Raw genomic sequence first — 18,734 nt, 5'->3', positions numbered from 1 at the left:
CAGCACCCCAGAAGGGTAGTTTCCTGATTCACATTCAAATGCTTTTTCTATTTAGCCCTTGTGTATTACTTAAGTTGACACACTATTTTCTATGTCAATATAGCTTTTATTTACCAATTTAAAAATCAGCAAAATATCTATAGATGTACATGTCTTATTCTTTGTCCAAATACATTAAAAACCTCTTCATTTTTACTAAGAATGAGAAAAACACCTACAAAAATGAAATATGCAGGATATTAAAATTTTTTTAATGTAGGATAATTTTTAACCATCTTCAGTTTTTCCTTTTTCTCTATAATTGTTTATTTACTTTATTATATATGTGAAAATATTGCTTTTGAATATTCCTGAGATTATGGAAAACTAAATTAGACTGTAACTTTAAATTACTTTTATCACTTTGAGCCCTTTCAATCCCAAAGGTCATTTTTAAGCCTATTTACTATTTAAAATAAAATTACGTGGCTTTCTCAATGCAAAGTAATTGTTGGGTTAATTATATTAGCAATTTAGGCCATTTCATCTGGGTAATATATCTTGAGAACAAAAGGGCATAATGTGTTGCCTGGAGTAAGAGAGAATCTAGAATTATTGCCTTGCCATTACAGTGTATAATTGGTATGTTCAGAATAACCTCTGTGTGCAAAAAAAATGTTTTCTAAGTCACAAGTGCTAGGTGGAGGTTACAGAGGTGGTAGTGGTATGACATGAAATAACCCATATGGTTCCTGTTCTCATGAAACTTTCTAGGTGATTTCACAGTTGGGCTGGAGCTCCTCAGTACCTTTCCTTAGTATGTTAATGCCTATAAATAAGAGGGAAAATTATATTACTCTAACTCAAGAATATTTTATCTATAACTTTAGGCTATGCTATGTTGTCTGGACCAAACCAAACAAACTGGAAAATCCTCTTTTTTATTTCTAATGTGACACTGGTTGTCACAATTTGCATACATATTTATATTTTCCTCTTCTTTAAAAAAAATGTGTTTACAATGGGTAACATGCTTTTTATGTTAGAGAGAGATTGTACTTTTCTTCCATGGGAATGGCAGGATAATGATCCATTGGTGTCTATTGCCTTATTCCCCTTTATTTTGATCTTACCATTTTGATTCTCTTATTCCTGAAAATTTCTCATTTTTTTAACACACATCCCTATTACTTATGAAATCCCAGCTCAGTGATAGAAAATATATTTTTCTCCCTCAGCCTGTAACTAACAAATCTCTTACATGTATAGATTTGAAATTGAAAAGATGTTTTCTCCTCATATTCTCTAGTAAGGAGGGAGGAATCTTTTTAATTTTCAGTTTTGTTTTAAAAACCCCAGCTCTTTAATTACGAGAGATTTCCTTAAATTTTATTGAGCCAGTCGGAGAGAATGGGGAAAGAAACAATGAATAGGGAACACAGTGAATTTATTAGAGCAATTTTTGGATCAAAAAGCTGGTTCAAACTTTAGAACTGTATTTTTAAGAAAAAGACCTATGAAATAAAAGAGCCAAGTGTCATAAATGGCTACTAGTGATCTTCAGATTCCTTATTCTTGGGTAAGAACTGACACACAAAATGTCAAATGCCCTTCCTGAAAACAACATGCAAAAATTCTCCCTTGAAAATTTACCCTAACTCCACTTGAAATAGTGTACATTACATGCTGAATTCAGTTGGTAGAATGGCTATAAATGATTCTGTTTTTCTCTCAGCCTTCTGTATGTCTAGTTTTTTTTAACTGAATCATTTATTTTTGCTGGATTATTCTAATGCATGTGTGTGTGTGCCTCACCTTGTTTTAGAATCCATTTAGAATCAAGATATTCAGAATAGATTTTTGACGTGGTGGTTCATATGCTTAATGTTTTCTTCTGTGACTGGCTGTTCTTAAGTGGCTTGCTCAAGGCATTTAGCATGCTGACTGTGAAAGAAATGGTTTTCAACTGTGTCAGATTTGAACTTCACATCCTTTAAGTGTGGAAGCATTAACACTCCGGTAGTGTTAAGCTTTTTATACCATCTGCTTCCCCTGTTTTGAGTTCTGGTGATTTTCCTATGATTGCTTCCACTGGCACTCTTGAAAATTAGTGAGTCAGCCCTACAAATATGAGCATGACCATATAATTGGATTAGCCTTGATCTATGTACCTCCCAAAAGATTACAGACTTCTAGTTTTTAAGATAAGTCTCTTTATTGCACTTTGCTTTTTTTCTTTGTTAGAAAGGACAAGACCAGGAGATCAGTGTTAGGTGTGTAGTTTATGAGTCCAGAAAAGTGAAATATAAACCTGGGCGATTTTAGAAGTTCACTTCGTAAGATATGGAACCAACAAGATAAGGAAATCATGAACTTTTGGCTGTGTATCACAAAAGAATAAAGATATAAAATTTATGTTCAGAATCTGTAAAATTTTTTTTCTCAAAATTCATTTTACATTATAAAACTGCAGTGGTTTAATTTTCTTCTTTTTACCATTCACTCTTGGTACAGATTCTATATTATGTGCTATGGTTACAGACATTAATTTGCAAAGCATTACTCTGTACACTACAGAGGCCAGCATCTAGTTCAGCTGCATTAAATAGGTAATATATTTTGTTTAAAGTTTCAATTAAATGCAGGACCAGAAGATATATGGTCCCTATGGGGAGTTTGAACACTTTCATGCCAATAGTAGAGTTTCTAAGAATCATGCTTGGTCTAGATGTCACTTGCTTTCCTGGAAATATGATATGAGACAGTTGATTATATTTCATTGCTATTAAAACCACATGAGCCCACCTGTTACATTAATTCATACTTTTGCCAGTTTAGTGGTAAAGGAAAAGATTGAAGTTTCAAAACTTTATTTTTAAGTTGAGTTAAAAGGAAATGAATACACTCAAATTAATGCCTAATTATGTCCTTATTCTCTGATTTCCAGAGTTTCACTATTTCTCCTTGGGGAAAAAAAAAAAAATGTTTTCTGATGCTTCAGTAGGAATGAGGAAAAAAAAAAAATATATATATTTTTACTCTTTTATTGGGCAATATCCATGAAGTGAATCTTTTACTCAGAAGTAAATATGTATTGGCTTATTCTTTAAAAAAATTGAGGTGATGTTAGGTTATACTTGGGAAATTAACTAGACTTCAAAATCTGCCATTCTTAAAAGATGCCAGTTTTGATAACATTTAGGTGAAATGGGTATAATCCTGAGTAAGAAGAAAATCTTGTTATAAGGGATACAATTTGGAAAGTCAGTGTCAAGGAAACTGTAAGTTGAATGTATTTAGAATAGTCAAGTAATACAAATAAAGTTTAAAATTAAACATTACTTGGGGTGCCTGGCTGCCTCTTTCGGAAGATCATGTGACTGTTGGTCTCAGGGTCATGAGTTGGAGCCCCACATTGGGTGTACAGATTACTTTTAAAATAAATAAATATACTTAAAAATAAATGAAATTAAATACATTAGTAATTGTATGTACTTTGCTGTGTATGTATTTGTATCTGTTTTTCCTAAGAGGTAGGGAAAGACTGTTTTCTACATAAAAATCAATCATTTAACTTCCCAAATGAGCTGTTACTTAGTTTTAATTTTATCTACACTGATAGAAGCTATTGTTATACTCAAATTGAATAAAGAATTAAAAAAGAGCATACAAAGTTTTCTTCCAGAATGCAAGTCTTTTTTGCCAACATGTTACCTATGGGCATGGAGTTTTTGAGCTGTTCTAGAATCTTATTTTCAAATAATCATTACAAATAGGGTGAATTTTTAAGTACCTGACATATCTTAGCAAGTACTATTCATATAAAAAAGATAGTATAAAATAAATTATTCATTATGTATTGTAGAGACATATTGCTTGATCCAGAAATACATATGAAATACATTCCCAAGAAGATAAGTGTAAATCTGAAAATGCTTTTAATTATACTCTTCTGACATCTTCCTGTAAATATTCAAGTCTTGTTTCTTGAAATACCATTATTTTTATTAATTCTTTAAAGGCTTGTACAACATTTATTCATTCTTTTAACATTTTCCGGTGTAAACTTTGATTTTTATTTTTATTTATTTATTTATTTTTAAAGATTTTATTTATTTATTTGACAGACAGAGATCACAAGTAGGCAGAGAGGCAGGCAGAGAGAGAGGAGGAAGCAGGTTCCATGCTGAGCACAGAGCCCGATGTGGGGCTCGATCCCAGCACTCTGGGATCATGACCTGAGCCAAAGGCAGAGGCTTATCCCACTGAGCCACCCAGGCATCCCCTAAACTTTGATTTTTAAAACCTGTTTTAGCACTTCCTTGTATTTCTGCTGATCCCTAATTATTTTAATTGTATTAAGCCATTTTACTTACTCCAGTGTAGTTTTTTGGAAGACAGTATTTTATTTTGGGAGAGGGGATCATCACCTCCACCAACATGCACATGAAAACGTACACAGTCTCATTTTCTATATTTTGGAAAATTCTGAGCATTTAAAAGGATTGGCTCCAATATTTGTTGATTATTTTTAGTGATTTATTTCCCTGAAAATATAAAGGGGATTGATTAGCCTAAGCAACTCCAGGATCTCCAGTTGCATGTAGAGAAATATTGACACAGGCTCCTGGCTTTTTTCCAAGTTAACTTTTGATGGCATATCAGATGTTTCCTGTATATAACCTTAACACTAGAAATTAGGAACCCTTTTAACTTTCACTGAGGTTTAAACACTTTCTTGATGATAACTTTTTTGTTTGTTTGTTTTGTTTTTTTACTTAATGAGATGTGTAATCAGTTTTTTCCCTGCATTTCTTCTTTTTGCTTATAACTAAACCTCTCTGGCTTACAGGTTTCTTAAGTTGGATGCAGTAGGACTTGGTGAAGCGTTAGCATGTTGAACCTTTTCATGACCCTCCTTAATTTAGACTCGTATTTCATTTTACTTCTAATCCCTTCACCCCGGTGGAAGAAGTGATAATTGTTGAAATCTGGTGTCAAATACAAAACAGCCTCTAATTTCTGTAACCACTTTAATTTCTTTCTTTATCTTTTCCTGCTCTGTACAGTAGCTACTGAGCATTTCCCATCAGAACTAATGTATTTAAGGCAACTGTTTACTGTCTTATTTTACAAGGATAAGATCAGGCCGAGGAAAGGACTAGGGTGGGAGTGTAAAAGATTCACAAAATTTGACAACCTGTAGTTATAGGAAGTTTATGACATATATAAATAAAAAAAGCCAGACTCCCTAAGGTTTCTATGTTAATGCCAACACAGCGAAGTAAAAAGTGAGAATTAAAATCACAGCAAGTTAAACCCTTGATGTAATAGGCTCCTGATGTCATACGGTTCTGTCAGACCACAGATTCTAGAAAAAGAAATTACTTGGAAATTTCTCTTCAATGACATACTTGGTAAAAACACATCTAAATCTTAAGTTGGTACATAATTGGATCAATTATTTTTCAGGTGTTTATCAAGACTCTTTGGAACCAGAGGCTTCTGAACTTAGTTTGGAGGACAGATAAAGAAACGTAGGATTTTGTGTCTGGCTCGACACATCTCCCAGTCTGGTTTGAGATCAGGAATATTATAAAAATAATATTTTATTATTAATAATAATTAAAGGGAGGGGACTTGAATACATTGTAGAACTGAGTACTTGGATAGGGAAACTCAATTTTCTAAAAATTTCCCTTTTAAGTTGATTCATAAATTATAGTTTAATAGCAATAAATATTTCAGAAAGAATTTTATCAAAAATTTGACAAAATGATTCTAAAGTTTATTTGGTAGACTTAACAGGAAAATAGAGCCAAGAAAGGATAGAGAAAAAATAATGGGAGAGACATGCTCTACTCAATATTAAAATATCAGAAAAACCTATAGTAATTAGAGTAGTGTTGTACACACTATACATGATTAGAATTTACAGGTTTTTTTAGATAATGTAAAATTAAATGTTGGTGAGGAAACAGAGTTGATTGGGGACAATTGATTAAATGATGCTTGCAAAAATAAAATTAGACCTCTCTCACATGATATGGCAGTTGTATTTCATATGGAATAAGTAGCTAACTTTAATAATAAAGCTATATAATTAGAATATATGTCCCTATGATAAAGAATTTTTATGCGTAAAAGGCAGTGACAAAACTACAAAGGAAGAAAATTTGCATAAATAAAAGTTAAAGTAGTCTGACGTGAAAAACCATTTTGACCTTCTTTTGCATATCAAAAGGGAAAGGTATAGTTGAAAAATGGCTTAAAACTATAAAAAAAAAAAAAATCCCCATGACCTGCAAATAAAAAATATTCATGGCCAAAACGTTGTGGAAAAAATTTGGAAAAATATATGAATTTGAAATGATAGCTTTTTTTCTTTTTTCAAATGGACATTTAAAAATGTATCACAATCTCATTTTCCTGGGGACTTAGGAAAGTTGTTCTCCTTATATAATATTTGCGGAATTGAAATTGGTACCGTATTTTGGTGGGCTGAGTAGGGAGTCCCACACGGGCCTCCATCCCAGAACCCCTGAATCAAGACCTGAGCCAAAGGCAGATGCTTAACTGGTTGAGCCACCCAGGCACCCTGAAATTACCTTTTTAAACACAAAATAAATGAAGTATAAGTACTAGAAAGTTTTTGTGTTGTTTGATGTGCTCTGAAACATCAAATTTTGGAAACTTAAAAAACACGTTTCCTTGTCACTTGACTGTAAGTACCATGAAGGTAGAAATGAATAATATCCCATTTATCTTTATGCTTACCGTCGTACGCATTATCCATGATGGTGACCCTAAATTGGTGTGAGAGACAGCACTGAAGAGTAAAAAGAAACATTTACAACTACTCAATTACTATAAATTTTGAGTAAAGCATGATCACATTTGGTAAACATGGTCACAAAAGTTGGGGATTTTTATTTTTTTTAGTTTTTTTAAAATAAGGAAATGGGAGATAGGAGAATGAGATGAAAACAGTTGAAAGGTACAGACTTCCAGTAAAAGATACATAAGTACTGGGGACGTGATGTTCGACCTGATGGCTACCAGTAATGCCACTGTATGGCATATTTGAAAGTTGCTAAGCAAGTAGATCCTGACAGTTCTTATCACAGGAAGAGAAAATGTTGTTTTTCTTTTTTAAAAACTGTATGTCAGATGATGAATGTTAACTGAACTCATTGTGGTGATCATTTCATAGCATACGAAATCAAGCCATTGTGCTCTCCACCTTAAACTTAGATAGGGTTGTATGTTAATTATATCTCAGTAAAATGGCCAGAAAAAAAAAAATAGAGAATCTAAACTGAGTCTTCACACAGAAATGTACTACTGAGCAGGGACAGGAGAAACAGAAGGTAACTCTAGCCGGTATGGGTGGTATGTCCCATTACATACTCTATTCTTTATCTGCAAGCCAGAGCTGTCCAGTAACTTGAAACATGAGAATCAGTGAGATCTGGGCTATTACATCATCAATAATCCAGCATTCTTCCCTTTAAGGAGTTAGCTTTTTCCTGCGTTGTTTAGACCTAGGGCTTTTTAGGGAGGGAAGAGTGACATTATTTGTTCTACATCTGAAACTGGTTTATATCTGCTTGAAGCCAGCCTGGAGATATCCAAATTCCTTTTGTCTGCAAGTGAATCGGAAATAAATCTGGGTGATGAACCTGATCACTACATCATCACAGCAAATCTTCTCATTCTTATGAAAGTGCCTCTATTATGTCTTTTTTTTTTTTTTTTTTTCAGGATGAGAAGGAAAAATAGTCATCATTGCTTCTTTTCTCCTGGGTGCTATAAACATTTTTTTCTATTATTCTAAGTTAAGAAGAATTACCGCACCAGAGAAGATGACTTAAATTAAGGCCACTCCCCCCACTCTATTCCTGATCAAGTTTTTTCACTTCCTTCCTTATTGAATGTAACATTTTCTTTTCTTGTGGCCATTTCTTCATAGGATTTTTATGATTTTAATATTTTAATCAAGCTTGAAGTATTACATATATATCCTTCTCTTCTAAAACTGAATCCACTGATGACACTTTTTGCAGTTATTTTATCTCCTCTCTATTTTTTTTAATAGTATTTGGACAGGGGCGCCTGGGTGGCTCAGTGGGTTAAGCCGCTGCCTTCGGCTCAGGTCAAATAAAATCTTAAAAAAAAAAATAGTATTTGGACAGAATGGTACAGTAGAAGGAGCTAGAGAGAACCCTGATCTGAATCCTGAATCTGGCATTTGTTTAGTTTTGAACCTTGAACAAGTTGCTTAATCTCAGTGAGCCACGATCTCGTCATTTGTGAAATGAGACTGATGTTAATTACAGCGTAGGGATAATAAAGTATAAATATGTTTAAGACATTAGTAGGTATTTGATAAATAATCAGGTTTGTATGGTAGGCAGCTTGATGCCTTGGAGAAAAACATGGGCTTTAGAGCCGTTCAAACTTTTAGAATAGGGTTATTAACTGTCCTTGAGCAACTCATTTGTAGTTCCTGAGCCTTTCTCCTCATCCATAAAATGAGTCCTCTAATCCCTAGTACGAATTAGAAGTGAGAAATGTGACGCTTCTACATTTTCAGTGGTAGGTGCGTATCTAGTTCTTGTCAATATATTGTTTGTTCTCTACATCTCTATTGAGTCACTTTTTTTTTTAAGATTTTATTTATTTATTTGACAGACAGAGATTACAAGTAGGCAGAGAGGCAGGCAGAGAGAGAGGGGGAAGCAGGCTCCCCGCTGAGCAGAAAGCCGGATGGGTCAATCCCAGGACCCTGGGATCATGACCTGAGTCAAAGGCAGAGGACTTAACCCACTAAGCCACCCAGGCACCCCTATTGAGCCACTTTTAAAACATATTTAAATTCATCCATTATCTTTTTCTTGCATTTTAAGGTTTGCATCTTGATTTTATTACCACTTTTATAGGCTGCTTTTGTGTTAAGATTAGCCGTAGAATTCAAGTGCATCTCCTAGGATCCATATTCTCCTCTTTAACAGTTGAGTAACATGCAGCAGAAGTATTTTTAAAGGTCATCTATAGATTATTATTGTTCTTCCTTATTCCTTTAATTCTGTAGATAAGGCCAAGGCACAGTGAAATGACCTTGATGGGCAATGTATCACAAGCTAGAAAACAATTTTCCAGGAGCGAGAAAGAGTATACTTTTCCCCTGAGCCAGGAAATTGACAAGTTTGTGATTGTTCCCTACAGCAGGTTAAAGCAGCGTGCTTGGAGGTCTGGTCGTCCTGGGTTTGAATTCCAGCTTTACCACTTTCAACCTTTAGGACTTGGTTTTATTCAGCCACCCAGGTTCTGAATGTTCTCATCTGTAAAACCCAGGGAAAGACATTCACTAATAAAATATGAGATTCGTGTATAAAGCAACTAATATAGAGATTGGAAATCATTTCATCTTGCAAACCAAATCTGAACAGTTAGTTAGTGGGAGTTGAATGGGAGTAATGTGTGAAGGCTCCTCGTGGGGCTGAGTGAGAGAACATTCTACATGCCCTAAGATAGAGATTGAAAGGAGTAGGTGCTCATAAGTCAGGCATGCGCCCCCTATGGCTTGCTACCCTAACTCATAATAAACATTCAGTGAACGATTATCATGGTTATTATTGAGATACAGTGAATGATTACGTGAAATGTTTCTGAGAGGTAATGGGTAGTACCTAAGTAGGCTTGTCATTTACATTTTTCATATACTGCCACGAGGCATTATTACATTATATTTCTTATAGCCCTTTCATATTTCCCCATCTTACAAGTTTTTCAAATGTGGATTATTACTGAAGAAAATGAGCCAGCCACTAATTATTTAGCAAGTTAGTATTTCATCTCAAAGTAGCTTTTAATAATAGATTTATGACTTGGGAAAAATAAAACACTTTGTGAAATGATCTTCAGTCAACAACTTAAATATACACATTTCAGTCTCAAAGCACTATGGAATTGGGGTTCTCTCACCTTTTTTTGTACAGAATACCTACTCTTTCCTATTCTACAAATTAGCTGAATTTTTAGAAATGAGAAGTAGAAGTTATGTTAACGGTAATGATGGTACAGCTTCTATAAGCTGACCTGTGAGCACTTGAAGACCCAAACGGGCATTTCAGGCTGATTACAGACAGAATCTCTAATCCCTCCCATCTTTTAATTCTAACTCTGACTTTAGTCTGTGTTTTCTACTGGCTTTAGAATCCACTGTAGAGATCAATATTTAGGTATAACTTGCGATTAGTTGCTTTAAATTTATCAATACTTTAGGGGTTATTGCATCTTTGTTACATAAATCATACCTAGTATTTTTGTAGTATGAAGAAATGGTTTGCTTTTCCTAAAAAAAAGGAAAAAAAATACTGTTTGGTTTTTTGGGGAAACATTCATAAGCTCAACATGGCAAAAAAGAAAAAAATCTATTTGACAGTGTTTTCATTTTTATGGATATTTTAATAGTAATACAAAATTACAGAAATATGAAAATAAAAAAAAAAATTCAAGACTAATCCTACCACCACCGTGAGCATTATTGTGTATTCCATTCTTTTGGTCTTTGCTTCAGTATTTCTTGCCATGCACACAAGTACTCTGTTTAATCTAATCAAATTCTTAAATGCAAACATATTTTAAGTTTTAGATTAAAGGAAAACATTTCCAACTATCATTTTCATGACAGTAGAGTTTAAGAACTGTTCCAAGAACTAGAAATACATTGATGTGTTTGAGTAGTATGTACAATTTCGTGCATATTACAGATTTGTCACCAGTATTTTTTACTAACGAGCCAAGCAAAGGGCACTCAAAAGGTCAGGAAACTCAAATCAACAGTACATCAAACATATCTGTATTGACAGCACTGTGGTAAAACAAAGAGAAAATGATTTAAATAAAAGGAAGCTAGTTCTCCCTTTGAAGCAAAGATGTATAGCCAATGTGGGTAATATATTTAGGAAAAGCCTCTGATTATGCCTCTAAATGGAATAAGCTGTCATCATTATGATTAGTTAAGCTATAAATGGTCTGCTTGGCAAATAATTCAGGTTACCAGTCTATTACTTGTTCTTAGAAATTGAGGTACCGTCTATATTTGCAGTGGTTATTAAAACTATAATGCTTAACTTAAATACACAAATCAACTTAAAATATAGTATTCTCATCAGGTAAATATTCTTCTGTACTATAAGCAAATAAGGGAGAAGGGTAATAATAAGTAGAGAACTGATAGACTTTTGGCTTTATTTCCAGTTTTTTAGTTTTTGTTTTTCTCTTGCTTGTGTTAGTGAAATGATCTTTGACAGGTAACATTTGCATAACTTGGAAATAATAACGGATGGCTGAAAGTCTTTAGACTAGCTTTGTATATAGTACTGGGCATGCTGAATAATTATCATATATTCACTGGATTTTCCAAGTGATACTCAGAAATTTTATTAAAATATAACCTGCAAATGATTTCTGAAAAAAATCTAGCACCAATGCTTAATACAAAATATTTCTCACTCCTCCAACTAATCTTATTTTCTCAACAATGTTGTAAATCTTGGCAGGACCTTAATCTCTTTGTCTAGGTCTTCATACTTCTCTCTACTTAGTATTTATTCTATAAATACTTGAATTTCTGAAGGAATAAATGAGGATAAAAAATACTTGAATACTTAAATACTTGAGTTTCTAAAGGAATAAATGTGAATTAAAAAGAACAACTGTACATAAGAAAGAACAAACTTATCTTTTTTTAAAAAGATTTATTTCAGAGAACCAGAGCATGTGGCGGCGGGTGGGGGGGAGGCAGAGAGAGGAAGAGCACCTCAAGCGGACTGCCCCCTCCAAGCTGAGCAGAGAGCCCAGTGCGGGGCCCAGTCTCACAACCCTGGGATCATGACCTGAGCTGAAATCAAGAATTGGACGCTCAATCAGCTGAGCCACTCAGGCATCCCCAAACCTATCTTTAGGAAAAAGAAAAAGACAAAGAGCCTTGTGGTCTAGCATTACTAGGTTAAAAAACAAAGCTTTATTAGTTACTAAATTTTTAAATTTAGCCATTTCACTTAATCTCTCCAAACACAAGTTTTCCTATTTGAAAAATGGAAATTCTGATGACTTTTTGGGAATCAGATGAGATAATGGGTGAAAGTCCATGCCACAACATCTGACATTTTATGGAAGGGAAACATGATGTGACTCCATTGCAGCTGTTGGAAAGCTATATCCTCAGGTTAATGTTCATGACTTTCTTTCCAGGTGAAGCGTACATGCGATTAAGCAAACTCCCTGAAGCAGAGCATTGGTATATGGAATCATTGAGATCCAAGACTGACCACATCCCGGCTCACCTTACCTATGGGAAACTGCTGGCTCTAACAGTGAGTAACTACCTTCCTTCCTCACCCTTCAGAAGCTGGTTTTCTCCATGCAGACTGAGCTGGATAGAGTTTAAGGTCCTGGGTCTTAGTCAGTTAACTTAGACTCTTAGGAGGTAACCACTGTCAGATGGTTACCACTGTCAGAATTCTGTGTAGAACCTGTAGACAAATGTGTTCCTGTAGGGTTTGCCATCGATAAAATGTGGTATGTCATGATCCTTGATGTAACTTAATGGAAAAATAGAAATGGTGAATCCCAAATATGGATTACATAATGAATTTGTCACAATAACAATATTTGTGTAATGATTATGTTCTGTAAACCACCATTAGCCCCAAATTGGCTACACTGTGGAACGAGGTCTGATTCTTTCCAAATAGCCAGCATTATGTAAGGCTTTGCATGTGTGTCAATTAGTGTCACCTGGAATTCCTACTGATTAGAAATCATTCCATGAGAGCAGCAGAGCCATCATTTGGCCACCCACTATGTGACAAGCAACCTTGGAGGCCACATTCTCGTGGATATGGTGTTACTTTGAAGCATAAGAAGTTGCCGGTATTCTACTATGGTGACTTAGAAAAATTGTAATTTTATGTGTTACAAAGTAATCTTAATGTCTTATTTTACACTAGAGGGGATTGTTCAAACTATTTAAGTAAATTTTTCTGAGTTTATCCAGATAATAATAAGTAGTGGAACTAGCCTCCAATCCTAAACTGAATCTATTATCTCTGCTGTTTTAATTATATCACCTAATCTCTCTTCAATATTGATAAAAATAAATGACTCCTAAAAAAGCATAGAGCAGAAGGTCAGGAGACTAATTCTGGCATGAATTTATAGAGAAATATCTTATAATTATGTAGAAGAAATAATATTTTATTTTCTACCAAAGATGGTAGACTAAACACCTAAAATTATTACGTAGCCATTTGAAGAGACCACTAAAATGCTATTAATGAAATTATGTAGGCAGACTGAGTAGCCAGAAAATACACTACTAAAATACATTTAGATATGCTTAATAAAATAGATACACTCTTTATGCAATAAGTGAGCTCAAAAAGTAGTGAGACAATTTCCTAGGGGCTAGCAGTGAGGGGTAACTGAATGCCAGAACAGTAAACAGTTGGCTGATTTTCAGCTGATTTGGGATAGTTTACCAGTTGCAGTAACAAGAGGGAATGGACTTTTTGTTTGTTTTTCATTTTTGCTGGAATAAGAGACAAAGCTTTGGACCAATGGAAGGCCGGGGATTAGATACCTAAATAAAGGAGGAAAATTCACACCTTCAGTGAAAGAATAATCTAAAATAAGTTTGCTTACTGATATCAGAAGGCAGCATGAAGGTTTGCCTATCTCAGCATCGGATATGAATGGAGAAGGAATGAGTTTGTACTATTGCCCTCCTTTTATCAGGTTTTGAGTTTTGAATTTACTTGCATGATGATGAAATTCCTAGACCAAGAAATTAAATAAAAATCAGGCCACTAAAAACTCTTGCTAAAGAAGTTACTGAAGATGTCCTTCAAAAGAACCCAAATCTGGAAGGAGTTGCTGAGTATGTTGCAAAAAGAAGGGTGAACAAAGAAATGGTGATCATGGGGGAAAAGAATCATAATAAATATTATAATAAATATTTATAATATTGAATAAAATATTGAGAAGAAACATCCCCACAGGAACAATGAGAATGGTGGGGGAAATGAAATTTAAGCTGATTTTTGGAAGTCAGAAAGTGGAAATTGGTTTGTCAGAACAGAGTCCACCATCTGAAGAGATTTCGGGATAACGATGAAAAGAGGTCTCATGTACTCAAAAAGAAACCCAGAGAGACTCAAGACTTGAAGGCAGTTTGCATGGAAGACAGTGAGTTAAGGAATCTTTATTAAATGGGATAATCAGCTGTCATCTGTGTCTTGAACAGTCAGGTCTCTCCTGTGTGTGCAATGTCAGTAACCAGGTACTCAATGTCCAAGGCAGGGAAAAGGCTTATAGTGGTACAGCAGTTGAAAAAGAGAGGTTCATGATTAGGACAGCTTGCACAATCAAAGGTGAAATGCAAAGAGGACTAAAAAGATTGATTCAGTGTCTTCCAGTGGAGTACCCAGATTGACAGTACCCCTCCCCCACCACAAGCGGAATATCAGCAATACCAGAGTTTTCACTCACCCAGCACTGTACACACACACACACACACACACATGCACACACACGCCCCACTGCCCAAGAAATTGTTTGAATTCTTATCTGGAGAAACGGAATCACTATAGAGAAAAGAAATCCATATACCTACATAGCTCCCAAACCAGATGCACACCAAAGTGAATCTTTGCCATCTGGGAAGCATACCTATAGCTAAGGAACTCCATTCAGCTTTTATTAGATAGCTTTTAAACAACAGTGGGCAAACAAGGATTGTCAATCATATTTAGAAAACTTCAACTGTAAAATATTGGAACTGAAGCATATTATTAGGAGAAGGAAACTGGAGGAAACAGAAGAAATTTTTTTTTTTTTTTTAAATCCTTAGAAATGGAAGAATGCATGGGTGGCTCAGTTAGTTAAGCCTCTGCCTTTGGCTCAGGTCATGAACCCAGGATGCTGGGATCGAGCCCCGAATTGGGCTCCCTGCTCTGTGGAGGGCCTGCTTCTCCCTCTGCTTGCCACTGCCTCTGCTTGTGCTCTCTTTCTGTAAAATAAATAAATAAAATCTTTAAAATAGATAAATAAAAATAAAGTCTTAGAAATGGTAACATAGCGTTTTTTATAAAGTAGGATGCCATAAAAACATAAATAATGAAAAAAAAAACAGGAAACAGCTTTTAGTAATTAAAAAGATGATGGCAAACAATTTTCATTTAAAGGATAGGAGAACATGGGCACCTAGCTGGCTCAGTCGGTAGAACATGGGACTCGATCTTGGGGTTGTGAGTTCAAGCCCCACATTGGGTATAGAGATACAAAATAAAATAAAATAAAATAAAATAAAGATGGGGAAATCTTTCCATGTACAAAAAAATGAAGCAATAAAGAATATAAAAAAAGAAATGAAAGAAGTTAATATGAAGGCCCAATAGAGAAAGAACAAAGGGAAAGGAGAACATTACTCAGAATTGGACGGTATAAGTTGCTATTTCTGCCATTAACAGGATCACTATTGGAAAAAAATTTGTTTTACCATATAAAAATCTTCTCATTTCCTATTCTAACAGGATGATAATTCACATAGTTGCACTTAAGAACAGAATTCCTATCTACCTCTTACTACAACTGCTGTCTTTGAGATATTCTTATGGAATTCAAATGGAAACATTTTTAATTAGATTGATAAATGGCCATCTTCAAAAAAATCTATAAAAGTTTAAGATGCCTAATTTTTTTTTAAAAAAGTCATTTAGCAAAGAAAAAAAGATGAAAGCGCAAATGTACTTAATTCTGAATATACCTAGACCGTGACACTGCTTTGGATATAGAAACCATGTGTTCTTTTTTTCTTCTTCATTTCAAGCCTGAATATTTTAAGGTTCCTATACCAAAAATATGATTTTACAGGCTGCTTTATTTTCTAGAAGGCATTTCTTTAAAAAAACAGGATTTAGAAGTTTTAATTTACTGAAACATATGGAGGGGAAGGAAAGACTCGTGCATTACAATCCAAATTTTGATTCCCCCCCAACAACAAAACTTTTATAGTTTCCGACTAGCTGATTAGATGAAATACAAGCCTTATTCTGGAAAAGCTTAAACTCACAGTGCCAAAACCCCCACAACCATCTTTAGCAGTTTCTCTTTGAATTATGAGATTTGGCAAATTTCTTATCCCAATGGATTGCCTTTGTCTAATTTTGGGTTTGTTGGCCTGGTAATATGCCTTTGACTTAACATGGAATTGGCAAGGTGGAAAATGCCACACATTTTGACTTCTGAATGCTTTAAATATATTATGAAGTGGAATTGGCTATTAGTCTCAAGAGGAGAGGAATAGAAATGGGGTGTGGTGTTTTTGCTGTTTGGTCAAAACTGACCACAGGCGAAGTATGTAAAAGTGACATGCAGCTAAATCAGCGTTAATACTGTAGTATAAAATTTATATAAGAATTATATTTAAAAGAGAAGTTAAAAGGAAATGATTTTGGTGGCTTAATTACGGCCTGTATGTTTTTTATACAAATTTTTCTTTCAGAATTTGTAAGTATTTATGGTATTTAGGAAAGTTCAAATCAATTTTGAGTTTCCCAGAATGCTTTGATAAATTCCATAGAGCAAATATTTTTTTATTCCCCTGAAAAATGTCCTTCGTCTCTCTCTCCCCAGTTTTATTACTTCTGTGAAGTCTTGACTGAGTCTTTAAAGCAATTATTTTTCCTTCTCTGTACTTACATAGCACTGGTTTCAGTATCTCTATAAGAAGAGCACTTCCCAGATAGATGGCAGACGTAAATCTACATCTTTTGACCGTAGACACGGAGGAGGAGCTAACTTTTCAGTTATTTATTTATTTTTTAATCTCAGTATGTCCATTTCACTATATTGGTATAATTATTCCTGTAGTCTCTTGTACCTTCCAGTTTTTAAGTTATATAAGGACTGGGTACGTGACTGACTTTTTTTTTAAGTTTTTTTTTTTTTTTTTCTTTTCAGTGTAACAGTATTCATTGCTTTTGCACCACACCCAGTGCTCCATGTAATCCATGTCCTCTCTAATACCCACCACCTGGTTCCCCCAACCTCCCACCCCCCGCCCATTCAAAACCCTCAGATTGTTTTTCAGAGTCCATAGTCTCTCATGATTTCCCTCAACTCCCTTCTCCTCTCCATCTCCCCTTGTCCTCCATGCTATTTGTTATGCTCCACAAATAGTGAAACCCTATGATAATTGACTCTCTCTGCTTGACTTATTTCACTCAGCATAATCTCTTCCAGTCCCGTCCATGTTGCTACAAAAGTTGGTTATTCATCCTTTCTGATGGAGGCATAATACTCCATAGTCGTGACTGACTTTTTAATATTTTTTGTTTCCCTGTTCTGAAGCTTGTTTCCCCATGGAACCCTTCATGTGGGTAGCATGTGTATTGAAACTGACTCCTGCATTCTAGGCATCACTTGACTCCTAATGATATGTGCTGAATAAGTGAATGAGAATGGCATTATTATACAGTGGACATGCTGTAATCTTCCAAGACCCTAGAAGAGGAGGTGGGCATAAAACAGGTGTATATTTCTTGAGTGCCTGTGATTGAGTGTTATTTAGGGAAGCTTTACATTGACTATTATCCTCTTTTTTTTTTTTAAGATTTTATTTATTTATTTGATAGAGATCACAAGTAGGTAGAGAGGCAGGCAGAGAGAGAGGAGGAAGCAGGCTCCCCACTGAGCAGAGAGCCTGATGCGGGGCTCGATCCCAGGACCCTGGGATCATGACCTGAGACGAAAGCAGAGGCTTTAACCCACTGAGCCACCCAGGCGCCCCTATTATCCTCTTTTTATAAATGAGGAAACTCAGCTTCAAAGATTTAAGCAACATCTCCAGGAATAACTTAGCTACTAAATAGTAGAATTGGATATAACCTCAGGGTTTTCTGAGTTGAACATCAGTAATTTCCACTGTATATTAAATAGTTGTAACAGTGGAGTCTGTTTTTTGAAACCCTTGCCACACCTGATTGGAGATCCTAAAAACAAGCCAGCACTTCATACTTCCCCATTTTTATAACTTATTTTTAAATATCACCTCTAAATACTAGTTTAGTTTGAGTGCTTAAACACATTTTTACTATTAGACATCATAGGTCATGAACTTAAGACTTCTGTTTTCGACTGTTGGCACTTTTAGGTCCAACACTGTAATTATAATACAAATTTTCCAGGATACCATGGGGAATCGCTCTGCTTTAGGGTCACTGGTACCCTCCATGTTTAAATATAGTTGAGCCCAAGTGACATCTCTTTAAAATATATGGAACTTTCATACCAATGTCATGTCCAATTAAAATACTAAACACGAGCTCTCCTTAGAATTGTGATTTATTCCTTGTTTGAACTTTGTTACCTAGGGCTAATGCCATGAATTTAAAATTGGGCATGCGTTAAGAGAGAAAGGAAGGAATAACATTTCCATTATTTTGGTATTTCAGATTATTTTTATAGTTGTTTCTAAAGCTGTGTGTTCTCTATTTGTGTGCACATCCTTACTTTAATTTTTTTTGGTCTTCCTCTCTTTTTGTCCTGTTCAATTTATTTAAGCCAAATACTTTGTGGTTTTTGTGAGCCAGTAAAATTAATATTGACTTAAATTGTAGTTTAAAAAAAAAAAAGCTTGTTGGCTGTTAGTTTATTTTCCAGGTTTGGGTTAGTAAGAGAGAAGG

At 34.7% G+C, this 18,734-nt stretch overlaps 1 protein-coding gene across 1 annotated transcript in view; it reads left to right on the top strand.

The window, feature by feature from the left end:
• Window positions 1-18,734, top strand: part of TMTC2 (transmembrane O-mannosyltransferase targeting cadherins 2) — a 422,846-nt gene that overhangs the window by 278,783 nt on the left and 125,329 nt on the right. Inside the window, exon 8 of the mRNA XM_032854661.1 lies at window positions 12,241-12,362. Within this exon, the coding sequence (XP_032710552.1) occupies window positions 12,241-12,362 (122 nt within the window). The remainder of the gene's footprint in view (window positions 1-12,240; window positions 12,363-18,734) is intronic.

This window comes from Lontra canadensis, unplaced genomic scaffold (assembly GCF_010015895.1).
Source record: "Lontra canadensis isolate GAN:19392208 unplaced genomic scaffold, GSC_riverotter_1.0 scaffold9, whole genome shotgun sequence".
NCBI lineage: Eukaryota > Metazoa > Chordata > Mammalia > Carnivora > Mustelidae > Lontra > Lontra canadensis.
This window is presented reverse-complemented; position numbering and strand designations above follow the sequence as displayed.